General features: G+C 37.3%; 1 protein-coding gene across 2 annotated transcripts in view; it reads right to left on the minus strand.

Annotated features, from left to right (window-relative positions):
- Window positions 1–3,140: 3,140 nt before the first annotated feature.
- Window positions 3,141–16,305, minus strand: part of LOC137406448 (peripheral plasma membrane protein CASK-like) — a 107,327-nt gene continuing 94,162 nt past the window's right edge. For both annotated transcript variants that reach the window (XM_068093032.1, XM_068093031.1), the window contains 7 exons: window positions 12,144–12,242; window positions 11,223–11,376; window positions 10,933–11,036; window positions 10,129–10,255; window positions 9,542–9,744; window positions 6,532–6,612; window positions 3,141–3,763 (listed from right to left, as the gene is read on the minus strand). In XM_068093032.1, coding sequence (XP_067949133.1) covers window positions 3,587–3,763; window positions 6,532–6,612; window positions 9,542–9,744; window positions 10,129–10,255; window positions 10,933–11,036; window positions 11,223–11,376; window positions 12,144–12,242 — 945 coding nt within the window. In that variant the 3' untranslated portion in view covers window positions 3,141–3,586. The remainder of the gene's footprint in view (window positions 3,764–6,531; window positions 6,613–9,541; window positions 9,745–10,128; window positions 10,256–10,932; window positions 11,037–11,222; window positions 11,377–12,143; window positions 12,243–16,305) is intronic.

Here is a 16,305-nt window from a genome sequence, read left to right on the forward strand (position 1 = left end):
ATATATTTTTCACATTTAATTGCTTATGTTCTATCCTTCATATTATATTGTAGCTTCATATCTAGATTAGTGTGTGGTACATCTTGAAAAACATGCTTTTTTGTCATGAATGTCGATTATCACAATAAATAATGTAATAAAAAAAATCTTGCCACAATCAATACCCATAGAGGATCTACTCTTCAGACCTGAACCCTTGTATATAGTCTCAATCAATTTATTTTTGTATAAGTTATCCTGCATTACTTAATTGAAGTCATCCTCTCATGTAAATCTGTTTTAAATTTTTACACAAATAATCTCAAACTAAACATGAATTGTTCACTACTATCTTGCATTTCATACATCTTACATCTCAGGATACTTTTACAGTTTCCATTTTATTGGATAATATGCCTGCAAATAGAGGCTTTTTGTTATTTTGTTATCAACAAAATAAAAGATTACTAACTAACTATGTAGTTACAGTCTAAAGATTAAGTATTACAATTCTTGCACACGGTACGTAATAATTGAACATCTAATTCGAACAGATTATTTTTAGGGTATAAGAAAAGATCACATTCATTTCAAGTTGAAGAAAAGCAGAAAGGGTCTTATATAATAATTTAAGCACCATCAAACCTTTGTGGCACTGACCACAGCTAAGGGCTGAGCATCAAATATATTTGTGTATTATTATAATGTTTGGTAGACTGGAGACATGCTAATAATTGCCATATATAACAAGAATATTAAACACCAGTGATTGATTTCCCCAAAGGACAGCCATTAATCAAGCTGCCAAACTTGATTATGGTAAACAAGCTGTCATGCTGCAAAACCAACTCAACTTTAAACAAAACGAGCATAGCAAGAGATGAGTATTATTTTTTCCAGTGAATGCATTTTGTGTTATGAGATTCTATGTGTTTAGCAAATAGTGTTAGCCAGCTACCATTCATTTGTAAGTGATGACCGTTTTATTTAAAAGAAATCTATTGAACGTACACGTGCATGCAAAAAGACACTTTTTACCAGTTAATAGTGATAGTAATGCCAAGTTTAAAAATTGAAAGATCTCTCTGCGTAGTGGATGGTGTGATTACAAATACTAACAGCTAGGCTAATTAACAGACTCCTGCCTAAAGCTACTACCTATAGAATTCTTTTAGATGATTGTTGAAACATTTGATATTCACAAGGATTGCTGAAACTGCTGGTGTACTGTATCATTGGCAGCAACAGACAATAAAGTCAGTAATAACCTTTCAACAAAAAGTCTATGTTTTTAGTCTGTTTAGCCAATGTTCAGAATCGCCAATACCTTTCCTGATCAAACAACCAGCGAGTCGAATTCTCTGACCTTTGTAGCTGTACAATTTTTCGACTACAAGTAATATTAATAATTCTGTTTCATACTGCCTTGTCAAGTTACATCCAACTGGAAACTAAGAGTTGCTACACCGCAAGCAAACTGCAGCTTTCAATGCTGAAAGCCATCAAGCCGAACAACTCTCATTCGTTCAAAAAGTTGGGGTGCTATAAATTCAGTTGTCATATAATGGATTGCTACCAGTTTATCAACAAAGCCATTGTGCAAAAACTAGAACCCCATCAGTTTCCCCAGGCTGCTGAGGGAACTCAGCGGCCTGGTTCCCTCAGCAGCCTGGCCACAATTCAGCAATTATTACACTTTTTAGCAATTTTGATTGTACGACTCACCTTTAGTATAAGTTTTCACCTCAACTTCTTATTGCCACTATTATTTTATGAGGATTCTCATAAGCTCTGACACAAGTGATGGCTCATTGCAAGTTTCAGTTTGGGTGTTGTGAGGCAATACTGCGAATTAAACCCTACTGCTGGACATCACGCTATGAAGGAATCGTAGTTTTGCTGTAACCTTGTTTGAATCGGACATACTTCCTTTGAAGTAATATCTCTAGCCATGGGAGAATGCATAACATCACACAAAGCCTTGTGTGATGCGAGATTTGAATACGCTGTAAGCATGAGTGGATAACTCTAAATATACCAGAGAGAACAAAACTCCTAATGCCCTACTCAGTTTTGATGGTTGGCCAAAACAACAAACACGCAGGTTTATTTGTTTGCTTATTTTTATCTATAATATAACTACAAAAAATAATATGAACAGTGTTTCTTACAGTATACAAGAACAAGAAAATAGAAAAAAATGTCACTCCAGGGAAGGTGATGATGAGGTCTCTGTGCGCAGTAGCAAGGCGCGGAACCTGAAAGTAGAGTCAGCAGACGTCTGTCTAGTTAGTGATTAGGAATTCAGAAAATACATCCTAATTCTATGCCATTCAGTTGAATAACATGCCCCTAAAAACAAAAAACACTCGGCAGAAGTTTTACGAGAATATCTGATATTTTTTTCATAATGGCAATGTGTAATAAAATTACTTTTCTAGATTACCTTTTGTGTATAATGGTAATTGACATCTATGCATTTGGTTGTTTTTTTGTTTTAGATAAACATCAAACTTACTGGGTATATTATATAAAGATAGATTTGTTTCCCTGGTTGATATAGTTTTAGTTATCCTCTCATGCATACATAATTTTCAGTTCTTTTATCACGCAATGCTTTGCGTGACGTTATACGTCCCTCACAACTAGAGGTGTTGCGCTAGCTGATTAGCATACAATTCAAGGTTGATTACAGCAAAGCTACAGAAGCAGCCCTCTGAGAACTAAAGTGGATCAAGTAACAAAATGGAATTGAGACGGCATATTGAAGCTCATCGGACTTTCCATTCCAAGTCCTTCAGTACCACAAAGGCAGGGATTTACAGCGCAGTATCAACTCCAACCAGCATAAACTATTGTTACATCAAACCACACAAAGATGGTATGAACATTATCATTAGATATGTTGACTAGTACAACAAACCTTCAGCTACAAATAACCAGATACTACAAGCCCACTAGCCTGCAAGATCATGTATTAATTGCAGCCTTTAGCTTCCTGTAGCAAATTAGTGAAAACTGAAAATGGAGAAAGCAGAGGTCAGCTTTGCATACACTTTCATGGTGAGGGCCTGAGTCTAAGTAGCCTTTGGGCCCGGAAGTACTGCAGCATAAATGTTGATTTAATAAAGAATTCTAGCAGCTAGACAGTGACCTTAAAATATGATTAGATGAATTTGTATTTCGCAAAACAATTATGATATGCCAAAAAGAATTCATGGCATATTGCTTTTAGGAAAATGAGAACTATAACAATAAGCTTTTGTACATAAATATATCTGCCCCACTAGGTCTACAGACATAATAAATATTATCACATAATAGGCAGTACTGCAACGGCATGATTTTGCTGAAGAGCTAGGATCTAAGGCTAAAATATACATAATAAATCCGTCATTGATAATAGAGAATATGTAACGATAGTAACAGCAATCAACTCTAAAAATAGCAGCCAATCTAAACTACTGATAAACGGGTGCCAGGCAGGAAATTTTGAAGATGCAACTAAGAAAGAAAGCCTAGCCTAACTTGCTGACTAAAGGCCTAGCCTAACCTGCTGACTAAAGGGCAGCACCAGGAAACAAGACGTAATTGAATAGCGATAAAATTAAAAAACCCAGCTGACTGGCACCCACTGCGGAGTGGAGCAGACCTCATCTATTGATTGCTCTAGGGTTCGTATCGTGTCATCAATGTCTGTGTTGATGATTTTAATATCTACATAATGACCATAAGTCATCTCCAGCATGTCGCTGTCCTTGACTAATTGTTCCAGGCTGCCGTCCTACAAATCATAAATATTATCAGCTCATCAAGTTGCTTCTAAAATTATTCAAATTGACTTGAAAACTGACTTGCATATTACGATATATGTATATGTTGAATAAAGGGTAGCTAGAAATATTGAATGTCATTCTAAATTGAAGTTGTCTGCTCATGAGTTTAATTAAAGGTTGACTTGCAACAAAATTCACATTCCAGTTATTTGGTATCAGAAGATTCACCATGTCTTACTCTGTTGTGTTGTAGGTGCAAAATATGTGGAATTGGATTACAAGCTTTTAAAAGCTCAAAAACGAACAGTTGATCGCAGCCATCACAAAACCGGCGTAGATCGGAATCAGCTTATTTCTCTGACGTAGTCATTACATTTGGTTATTGTTTTGTCACATGATGTTCTAACGTAAATTGAAAGCACAATAAAAGGCTAAATATAAAACCTCTCGAAGCATTAGTTTATGACAAACACTTTAGGTTTTACCGAAGACCCGTATCAAATATAGATGCTCGCTACTTCACAGTTTTGTTTCAGCTTGGTCTAATTGTCTTGTCATAATCTGATCATGTGACCCATACTTGGCAAACAATTTCTGCAGCATTTTCTGATTATCACAGGTGACTTACAGGCTCATCATGTTTATCGGACAATAATATGTACTCCTTCGAGTTAAGGTTAAATAATTAAACGAATTTCCACGGTAGATTATAAGATATCAGTGCTGAACGTGACAGCATTACAATGGCAATAAAATAGACGCGTAAGAACAATAGACATGGTTTTATTGAATGCATGAAAGATATTTGTGAAAATATTTCGACAAATGAGGTTGCGTGAAAGTGTAAACAGAAGCCATCTTGTACAACTACGTCTCATTGGAGCCGTTTTTGGAAAGAGATTTTAATCTACGGCGGTTTTGTGATGGCTGCGATTAACTGTTCGTTTTTGAGCTTTTAGGAGCTTGTAATCACATTTCCACATATTTTGCACCTACAACACAGCAGAGTAAGACATGGTGAATCTTTTTATATCAAATAACTGAAATGTGAATTTTGTTGCAAGTCAACCTTTAAGCATCAAAACATGGATGTTCCTTCTATTAACAAGGCCAAGGCTCAGGAAAACCACCATAAAATTTCTAAATTCTTTTTAAATTTCTACCAAACGACTATCAAAAACATTCTCTAGGCAGGATTACACTGCTACTCTGTGAATGAGTTGGACATCTCAAACTACTTAAGAAAAACGCATTTAAGCAAACGGCAAACAGCTAAGCGTGTCAAGATACAAACGCCGCGCGAGTCGTGGCACAGAGCGTCTGACCAAATGTGTGACAGACACCAGAGATTCTTTGATTCGTTAAATCGGAAATCATAAACGCTTTTTTTAAATATCATTTTTCTCTATTATTTAGTTTGATCAATTTGCAGTCTAGCCTAAACCTAGTTTGTGCAATTCATAGCTCTCAAGAGTATTTTGGCTTGCTTAAAAAATCAGATACCATCATCATTAATTCTTTGCTGTAATGATGAATTCAAACCATTCAGCGCTAAATGTTAACCAATCACGCATCAAGAATTCCTTGTGCTAGCTGATAAATTACATGCCTACTTTTACCGCTATTATTCAAAGGAATAATAAGTATGAAGTACCGTAACCTCTTTGAATAAGCGAGTTTAGACCAACCTTTAGGATAGTTTGACAGGCAGCTGAGCGGCTAAACTACGCCAGAAGAGAACAAGCGAAGCGGCTATGAAAGTTAGAAGCGGGCTAATAGTAAGGAGAGACAGACTAAGATAGTAAGTGTGTATTTGAAGACTTACAATATCAAACTGGTTATCAGAGGTAAACTCTAGGGTAGGCGTAGCAATGAAGGCAATGTGTGGGGCAAACTCAGCATTGCGAAGCATCTTCAGTGCCTTGAAATATTGATAATACTCGTTAGCCTAAGCTCCTGAAGAAGCTTCTGAGCCTAACCCGAATTAATGGGTAGCCGAGGCTACATTAGCAGGCATTGAAGCTGAAGCTCTGTGTGTGTAAGCTTAGCGAGTGTGGCACAAACTGGAGAGCAGAAAAAAGGGCATGAGGTGCGGCTAGTCTCTAACTGAGCAGGTATCCTGACAAATTTTCCGGCAACACCATTTTCCTTCATAAAGCTGACACAATATTTGAAGAAAGTCACCGATACCACTGTTAAGAGATTTATAAATGGTCTACAGACGAGCAGCCTTGTACTTGACGAAAACTTGAGTTGTGGTTAACCATTTGAAAAGCTCTCGAGCCGCACCCACAGCCCCTACCTCCACCTAAATCCCCGCCCAGACAGCCGAGCAGCGGTTAGACCCGAGGTCAGATAGACAAGACTAAAAACAGGACTAAAATTGTTAGTATAAGCGTGTCAGCTGAGAGAAGGCTCTTCGAACCATTGACACACGTGGAGAGTCAGGTGATGGCAAACTTCTAAGTGCCAGAGACCTCTGGTGTGAAGCAAGAGTTGAGAGTGCATCAATGCTAACTTTCATTGAAGCGTTTTAATAAATAATATTTAATGAACTGGCCACAAGAATTTGAAATTCTCCTGTCAACTTTAAAATACCTAAACCACCATCTAAATTATAAATAGTATGAAAGTGTTGGATCACAACTAAGACACCATTTCAATATTCAAATCTGATCATGTGACCTGAATTACTATATTGTTACGATGTATAAGCCTTGTGTACTCTCAGCGTTCGCTTACACCGATAGCAAACATCCTGACACAGCCCAATTACCTCCAGCTGGGCGAGACTCGTTGGTGCAGCTATGAGCACAACGAGGGGAGAAAACTCTCCACATCGTAATATTTTAAGTGCCTGCAACAGTTGATAAGAATTTAAAAGAATCAGCATATCATTACATAATCATCAGGGTTAAATGAGTGCAGGCCTTGAGCTGTCTATGTATGGAGTTGTCTAACCACACCAGCTATGATAGATTATAGCTACGAAAAGTAGCTCACTTAAAGATGTGGTTGCGTCAAAAAATTCAATTTAATGAAGTTAAAACCTATAAAAGGCTAAAACATCAGCTACAATTTGATGCCATTTTTGTCTTTGTAGACCAACCCTGTCCAGAGATATATGCGTTTGAATGAGGCCCTCTTTTAAAAAGCTCACGTTCCAGCGGGTGCCTCTTTCGTGACGTCACAAGCAAGATATCTGAAACGAAACCACGAGCGATGAATATGAGGTCGCTTCGTTAGCCAATCATGAGCGCGAAATTTTTATATAGGCCGTAATAAATGTTATCACTCGTAAAACGCGTTGTCTGTGATCTCGAAGAATCTCATCGTTAGAGAATTCTCATCGTTACTGATTCAACGCGTTTCAACAATTACTAAGTCATACATAGTTTTGTATAGCGACTGCGACTCAGAGTTATCTTTTAGTAAAAGATTGGAGTAGACAGCCTATGGTCAAAGCTGACAGGCGTCAGCAGCGTTTTGCTGCAGAGGAAGACAGAATGGAGGTAAATTAACTTAGAGTCTTCTATACTTAAGTAAATGTAATATTTTTATAGTCATAAATACATATACTAATTAATAATATGATAATTCTTTGCTATCTCCAATCATCGTTTCATAGCTTATCTGCCGTTTTACCTAGCTTTAATATTTTTTTTGAATTTTCTTTGGTAAATTAGAGTCATGATTACCAATTATTTTCACTCGTAGGAAGTGGGTAAAATCGATTGATCATTGCAAATCTTTAATTTCCAGAACCAAAGCTTCGAATCGTTGGCTTGCTTGTCCCTTTATTAAATGTTTATTCGTTTTTAAAATTACACTCGCAATCTATTTAACTCCCAATTTGGAAGCTGTCAATAGATACGCTTTAGAATGACATATCTATGAATGACATATATTTATTGCATTTGTTTTACTGATTACAGAATGTCGTCCCACCAGCCGAAGAAGCTTTGTCATTGTGGAAACTGCCATAAAGGGGAAAGAGAGACTTGAATGTGTGCTGCATAAGCCATGATGTTTTGTTTGAGTTTGTTGCAGTAGATGAATTTGTCTTATTGTATCAGCTAATACTATCTGAGTGGCCACGACTTGATGAATATTTTTAATAAAAGCTTAATGCCGAGATGAAAATATTTTTGCTTGTAAAAATTATATAATAAAATAATATTGTTGAAGATAATACAAAACATGATTTGCAGAATATCGTAGTGAATTGGATATGGTATATGGATGTCCGCAGAACTGGAGAATGTGAGTTCAAATCCAGTTTGCAGCAGACTTCTCATCCTTAAAACTCTATCCCTGTCTATATTCTTTTCAAAGACGTGGCTTGCTTATTTCACTTCGGCAGTATTCAGTAAGAATACTACTAGTAAGAAACTAGTACGTAGACGGTGTAGGCAATGATATACAGCCCCGCCCCAAGGATAGGCGACAGGCATAATGTGGGCGGGGCTTATGGGAGGCTGTATAACTGTGCTGATACAAAGACCGCGTTCTACATAGTGACTTGACAGAATTACCGTAGACCGGTAGAATTGGTAGTCGGTACCCAAATGTTTACACAACATTTGGAGAAAGTGAGTAGAACAAATTTTCAATTTTCGTTATTTGAGGCCTTTGAAACATTCATAATAATGCATCTGTAGCAGGATTTAAAATTTTATTCTAGCCAACATGAGCGAATACAAAATAAGATATATGCCAATAGAGCCGCGTAAGACTAGACTTTTATCGCAAATAGCCGATGTGAATACGAGAGATAGAGACAGGTTGCCTAACGCGTGACATCATTTTGGGCAAGTCTGGGCACGTTTTTGTGGCCTGAGCATTTTTACGGCGATCAGAATTTTTCGGTTTTAATCTTCAAATATCTTGGCAATGCAATCGCGTAACACAACAAACAACATATCAACTGATAGAGAAAAAAAAAGCTTTCTTACTTCAACTTAAATTTGACGCAACCACATCTTTAATGGTAACTTCCAAGTAAATATATTTAAAAAAGCACCAGAGCCATTGCCCAGACACCTCTCTATGCATAGGTTTTCTGTTAAAAAAGCTTTGAAAATTTTTTATAAACTCAGAGATGCTAATACTGGTTTGTTCTGTGCAGCCACATGAAGAGGACTGCATTTAATACCGGTGATAACTTTAAAAAAGATGAACAGCATTCGGCTGACACCTATCTGAATCCTTACTAGACATGTTTATCTAAAGTAAATCGTATTTCTAAATTAAATATCTAGAAATACAATCAACAGGTAGTAACTAGAAGAATTATATTACACTATACCTTCAGAGAAACTTTCAACAATGGAAGTTTTGGTAGGAAAACCGGCCAAAGTAGCCTAAGAGTAAAAACATGCAGCCGAGAACTTCAGCCCTTCTCAATTTAGTTGAGCTATAAGCAACTAAAGCTCAGTTTTAATTGTTCGACATAGTAAATGCAATACTTGCTTTATTTTTTTAAACAATTTATTCTGTTGATTTAAACACTATAAATGAAATTATGCAACCTAGAACAGGAAATAGCAAAAACAACTTTAATTTTCTGAGTAGGAATCTAGCTTGCATAGCAACTCTTTAAAGCTTCTATTGTTTCTATATGTGCGCAACGGAGGGTTCAGTCTGAATGCCGTGTGAATGGCGTTTAGTGAATCTTGCATAAAAGAAGATAAAAAATAAGCATTTCTAATGCGGCAGACGATCAAGACTGGCTGGCTACGAAGTGAAGAAGTAGTAGATATATGGGGGTGTTAGACAAAACCAACCTGAGGTTCAACATCTAAGATGGCGATTTGTCCGAGCCGATGGATATTGCGGATGGTTTCTAGTTTAGTACCGTACATGGCATCTTCATGCGTGCCGTATTCCAGGTACTCATTGTTGCTGATGTCGTGCATCATTTGCTCATGAGAGACAAAGTGGTAGTTGCAGCTGCCCTTATCCGTGCTCTTCGGGGCACGAGTGGTGTCTGCACAGCACAAGGTGAAACATTGGGAACTAAGTCTAAGCTTCTTATACACAAAGCTAATAACATTTTTTTGCCACAAAATCGAAAAAAAAACTCTTCATGTTTTGCGCAGTAAATACAGTCAGGAATAAAGCCAAATGGCGCCAGATATAGAAGTAAGACAGCAGAGACTTGATATGCTGTCACTTATAATATAGCTGGCAGATTTGCTAAGGCTGGAAAATCAGGATCAATAACATGAGTTTCAGCAGCTTATGGCTCCGGAAGCTCCAGAGCTTGGAACACGCTGAAAGCACATTCTCTAGAACTCTAAACATCTAGATGTCTATTGTTCACTACTATGTTCTTAAAAAACCATACGGAGTGACAAAAAAGAACACATACGAGGAATGGGGTAAGCAAATTTATCGGGATGTCTGGTAATGAGTGTGTTTTTAATATGCCTTCTGCCAACTCCATGAGCACCCAATAGCACCAAGGTCTTCCGCCTGAAAACCTGCATCCTAGTCACCTGCAAGCAGTGTCACATCAATCTGTCATTAAGATCAATAAGAAAAGAGGCACTAGGTGTGCGATGTCACGCCATCTCGCAACACCAAGATGGACATCACAGAATTTGTGTACAATGCATATGTACAGTAATAAACAAGCTTACACTTTTACCCAAAGTAATTTTCAATCTGATGTTGTGCAAAGCTGTTATGGATGCTGAACTACAGCCGTGGAACTGTCCACAAAGACTGCTCAGTGTGTTTATATACAATATTATCTATTACCCTGAAAACGTATTCATAAATTAAGGTATGACCCTAACACAGATGTAGTACATGGCAGATGCTACACTGAAATGGCCACTAAAATCATTATTGTAAAGGTTACATAATGCTGGACTTCTAGCAGCTAAAGTCACCTATATGACACCGAGTGTGTAAACGCAGAGGTGTTCTCTTCGGACTAAATTCAACGTATTTAAAAGGTCCAATCAATCTAACCTATAATTGATAAGTTATTACTAAACTGTAAATCAACAGTAACACATGATGTTGGTCAACTACAACTGCTTTAGTCTACTGTACAAAATTTCCAATTGAATATTACTAATAGAAAACACTAATACAGTAACTAATGACGATTGTGCTATGAACTAATGCAGACAGTGTCGTACTGCGCCACCATTTTATCCCCTACCTCTTCATATGTTACAACATCGAGCTGATCAAAGACAGCGTTGTGCTTGGCCAAGTATTTGTCCCGGTAGTGTCTCTTCCGTTTGTTCCACCACCGCTGCTCAGCTATAGCAAACAATGGATAACGTGAAGCTGATTTCGCGCCTAATGTAATGGTAAACATTAATAAACAGTTGAGCGGTCGACACGCGGCCATTTTTGCAAATTCTCCCATAGAAACCAGCCTAAAACTTAAATTAAAGATAAGATTTTACGAAAGACATTCAATGAATGGCAATTTCAGGTTTTAACCTTGTTCTTGCTTGGCTCTCTCCATAGCAATGCAGACACTGCGCGTCTCTTGCATCTTTGGGGAAGGCATCAGGCCTGCCGGCCTTGACTCCTTCTTTTGAGATTCAGACCAGAGTCTACCCTGCCACCAGTCAGGATCCTCCTTGCTGATTACCTGTAAAGTAGTCACACACTTCACACATTACAATGCTGGTTACTACTCGATGGTCTAAAGCCACGGAAAAGGGTTAAGAACTATCGTTTAGTATTAGAGTTTAAACCTGGTGTATGAGTTGATGCACGTTTAACAAATTTATATAATAACAATTTCTTCATGGTTGGATTCACCTCCTCTCGTCTGATCTGCTGCTGCTCTCATCCACTACTACTAACTAAGCACTTTAATCATGGACCATGCGAAGCTTCATGTAGACGTGTATAGCGAACAAATGAAAAGTTGGGAGATGGGAGCTTTTGTTTTTGTTCTGTTTTTATCAACTCGTTTTTGGGCTGTACTAAAAAGATAACAACCAGCCATGTTTTGACATTTTGACTACATACGATTAAAGGATGTTTTGCATAGGCAGCAGTAAGTGTGGCCAGCATCATTTACAGAAAGCACTGCGTAACAATGAATCGAAAGCGGCGCATATAATGTTAGTCTTGAGATAAATGAAAATATGAGAAAATTATTACGGTGTAAAGTTGAAAACATTTTCATATCTCATTTTCGTAAAAAGAAAAGGCGATGCTTTCTAATGCTGCAGACTGAAACACATGCTATGCAGGACTTCGATAAGGAAATGTTACTGTTCTATTTGTTACCCATGTGTGAGATTTGGTTGGATAGCAAAAAATGTCAGCAAAAACAAATTTTAGCATGATTTTGGAGCGAGTAGAAAGCCACAAACGGCAACAAACTGAAATGAGCTATTAACAAACCTCTAAAATGTCGCCGACCTTGAATGAGAGACCCACTTGTCGACAGGGATTGAGCTCATCAGATTCTGGATTGTAGTTGAACAATGATCGGACAAATATCTACAATAGAAGTGAACTGGCTATGCAAGCGCATGATAAAGTGTAGAATGGGAGATGTGAATAGCATGTTCCGATTCAGACAGAACACTCCACTACAAGATTGTAAATACGGTACTGTAAGAAATGCTACAGTGCTATCGTAGATTGCATATATCAATAGGTCGCAGGATGCCATTGTATGGTGCCATATAATGTGTTTCACTACTATCACATGATGTTTGTATGGTACCATATAATGTGTTTCTATGCCACTATATGAAGTGTTTGTATGGTACCTTTGATGTGTTTCTATGCCACTATAGGATGTGTTTGTGTGGTACCATATGATGTGTTTCTATGCCGCTATAGGATGTGTTTGTATGGTACCATATGATGTGTTTCTATGCCACTATATGAAGTGTTTGTATGGTACCATATGATGTGTTTCTATGCCACTATAGGATGTGTTTGTATGGTACCATATGATGTGTTTCTATGCCACTATATGAAGTGTTTGTATGGTACCATATGATGTGTTTGTATGCTACTATAGGATGTGTTTGTATGGTACCATATGATGTGTTTCTATGCCACTATATGAAGTGTTTGTATGGTACCATATGATGTGTTTCTATGCCACTATATGAAGTGTTTGTATGGTACCATATGATGTGTTTCTATGCCACTATAGGATGTGTTTGTATGGTACCATATGATGTGTTTCTATGCCACTATATGAAGTGTTTGTATGGTACCATATGATGTGTTTCTATGCCACTATAGGATGTGTTTGTATGGTACCATATGATGTGTTTCTATGCCACTATAGGATGTGTTTGTATGGTACCATATGATGTGTTTCCATGCCACTATATGAAGTGTTTGTATGCTACTATAGGATGTGTTTGTATGGTACCATATGATGTGTTTGTATGCTACTATAGGATGTGTTTGTATGGTACCATATGATGTGTTTCTATGCCACTATAGGATGTGTTTGTATGGTACCATATGATGTGTTTCTATGCCACTATAGGATGTGTTTGTACGGTACCATATGATGTGTTTGTATGCCACTATATGATGTGTTTGTATGCTACTATAGGATGTGTTTGTATGGTACCATATGATGTGTTTGTATGCTACTATAGGATGTGTTTGTATGGTACCATATGATGTGTTTCTATGCCACTATAGGATGTGTTTGTATGGTACCATATGATGTGTTTCTATGCCACTATAGGATGTGTTTGTATGGTACCTTTGATGTGTTTCCATGCCACTATAGGATGTGTTTGTGTGGTACCATATGATGTGTTTCTATGCCACTATAGGATGTGTTTGTATGGTACCTCTGATGTGCTTCTATGCCACTATAGGATGTGTTTGTATGGTACCTTTGATGTGTTTCTATGCCACTATATGAAGTGTTTGTATGGTACCATATGATGTGTTTGTATGCCACTATAGAATGTGTTTGTATGCTACTATAGGATGTGTTTGTATGATACCATATGTGTTCGTATGCTACTATAGGATGTGTTTGTATGCTACTATAGGATGTGTTTGTATGGTACCATATGATGTGTTTCTATGCCACTATAGGATGTGTTTGTATAGTACCTATGACGTGTTTCTATGCCACTATAGGATGTGTTTGTATGGTACCATGATATGTTTGTATGCTACTTTAGGATGTGTTTGTATGGTACAATATGATGTGTTTCTATGCCACTATAGGATGTGTTTGTATGGTACCATATGATATGTTTGTATGTCGCTATAGGATGTGTTTGTATGGTACCTATGATGTGTTTGTATGATACTATAGGATGTGTTTGTATGGCACCTATGATGTGTTTCTATGCCACTTAGGATGTGTTTGTATGGTACCATATGATGTGTTTGTATGTCACTATAGGATGTGTTTGTATGGTACCTATGATGTGTTTGTATGCTACTATAGGATGTGTTTGTATGGCACCTATGATGTGTTTGTATGCTACTATAGGATGTGTTTGTACGGTACCATATGATGTGTTTCTATTCCACTATAGGAAGTATTTCAATGCTTGCAGATCATATTTTAAAATTTTATTAGGAGAGTGTGTTTCACAACTGCTACACTATATATAATACAATTAATAAAACTGTAGGGTGTATTTTAATACAAATTTACAGTGTGTTGTAAAACATCTATAATGAGGGGGTGACTTGAAGGGCATATGTTAGTGCTACTCTAGAAAGCCATGCTACCACTACGATGCAGAGAGGTGAGTGAGACTCAATCCAGCTAAAGACATTCTAACACCTTTTTGAGTTTGCTTTAACACTTTTAGTTTCACAGACCTACAAAATTTCTTATCCCATCAGTTGACGATTTAATTATAAAACAGCTAAAATTAGACTTTTTTCAAAAAATCTAACACCGAGGAAGATCAACTTTTAGTGACGTGTTTATAATCAACATGTAACTGCAAACATTTTCTTTCCAACTGGCTTTTCATTCAACCACAAATGCAGACCGCTTCAAATTATAGGTATTCCCTGGAAATATTTTTATCGAACACCCACTCACTTTGCATGACTAATACAATATGCAATATTTTGCATAATGTTGCAATATGTTCCGAATATAAAATAAGATTGAAAAATCAAATAAGTCAGCGCAACGACTTCTCACACTGAATACTTTAAATTAAAATGAATTAAAATTTTTTAGATTGCTCTAACCCATAAGTTTAACTGCCAGAATAAACATGAATTGCTAAAAATCTTTAATAAAATTGAGCGGCGGGTGCGAGAATGGCGAGGATCAGAAATGAACCTCATAAAACTAAAACCTCAACTTGTCATTTTCGCCCCTAAAAACAACTGAATTCAAACAAAAGGACATTAAAAACCGCATAAAGATTTGATAATAGACTCGAAACGATGATTGCAGAAACGCTTTAAAAATTCAGGGCACACATTTATGCCTTTGACATGGTGAGAAAGTTTTGTAGTGAAGTATGAATAATCCAAGGAATATGAGGTGTTAAAACTCATGAGGAACCTGAGACAACAAGGGGTTGATTAACTAAAACTTGAAAGAAATACACTGCATAACAAGAAAACCACGAAAACACAGTAAATGCGACTATAAAATAAGTGATTACATATAACATTCATCTGAAGCTGAAAACAGTGAAGGTTCGTGTAGGTCACAAGTAGCAGAGGTTTCAAGAGTAGTGATAGACAGGGATTTTCAAATAAATGGAGCACATGATAGCCTCAGCTTACCCCCAAACTTCTCTGAAGAAATATAAAATTTAAGCGAGTGTGCTATTAAATTACCAAATATAACCAATATTTATCAAAAAGATAATGAGCTAGCCTTTACTCACCACTCCAATTACCACCATAAAAACCTATTTTAAGCTAACCAAACATCGAGCGTGAAATGACCTCTGAACTCTGAACCAATCTCCACCTCTCTGAACTCTGAACCAATCTCCACCTCACTGAACTCTGAACTAATCTCCACCTCTCTGAACTTTGAACCAATCTCCACCTCTCTGAACTCTGAACCAATCTCCACCTCTCTGAACTCTGAACCAATCTCCACCTCTCTGAACTCTGAACTAATCTCCACCTCTCTGAACTCTGAACTAATCTCCACCTCTCTGAACTCTGAACCAATCTCCACCTCTCTGAACTCTGAACCAATCTCCACCTCTCTGAACTCTGAACTAATCTCCACCTCTCTGAACACTGAACCAATCTCCACCTCTCTGAACTCTGAACTAATCTCCACCTCTCTGAACTCTGAACCAATCTCCACCTCTCTGAACTCTGAACTAATCTCCACCTCTCTGAACTTTGAACCAATCTTCACCTATCTGAACTCTGAACCAATCTCTACCTCTCTGAACTCTGAACCAATCTCCACCTCTCTGAACTCTGAACTAATCTCCACCTCTCTGAACACTGAACCAATCTCCACCTCTCTGAACTTTGAACCAATCTTCACCTATCTGAACTCTGAACCAATCTCCACCTCTCTGAACTCTGAACCAATCTCCACCTCTCTGAACTTTGAACC

The sequence above is a fragment of the Watersipora subatra genome, chromosome 10, assembly GCF_963576615.1.
Source record: "Watersipora subatra chromosome 10, tzWatSuba1.1, whole genome shotgun sequence".
Classification (NCBI taxonomy): Eukaryota; Metazoa; Bryozoa; class Gymnolaemata; order Cheilostomatida; family Watersiporidae; genus Watersipora; species Watersipora subatra.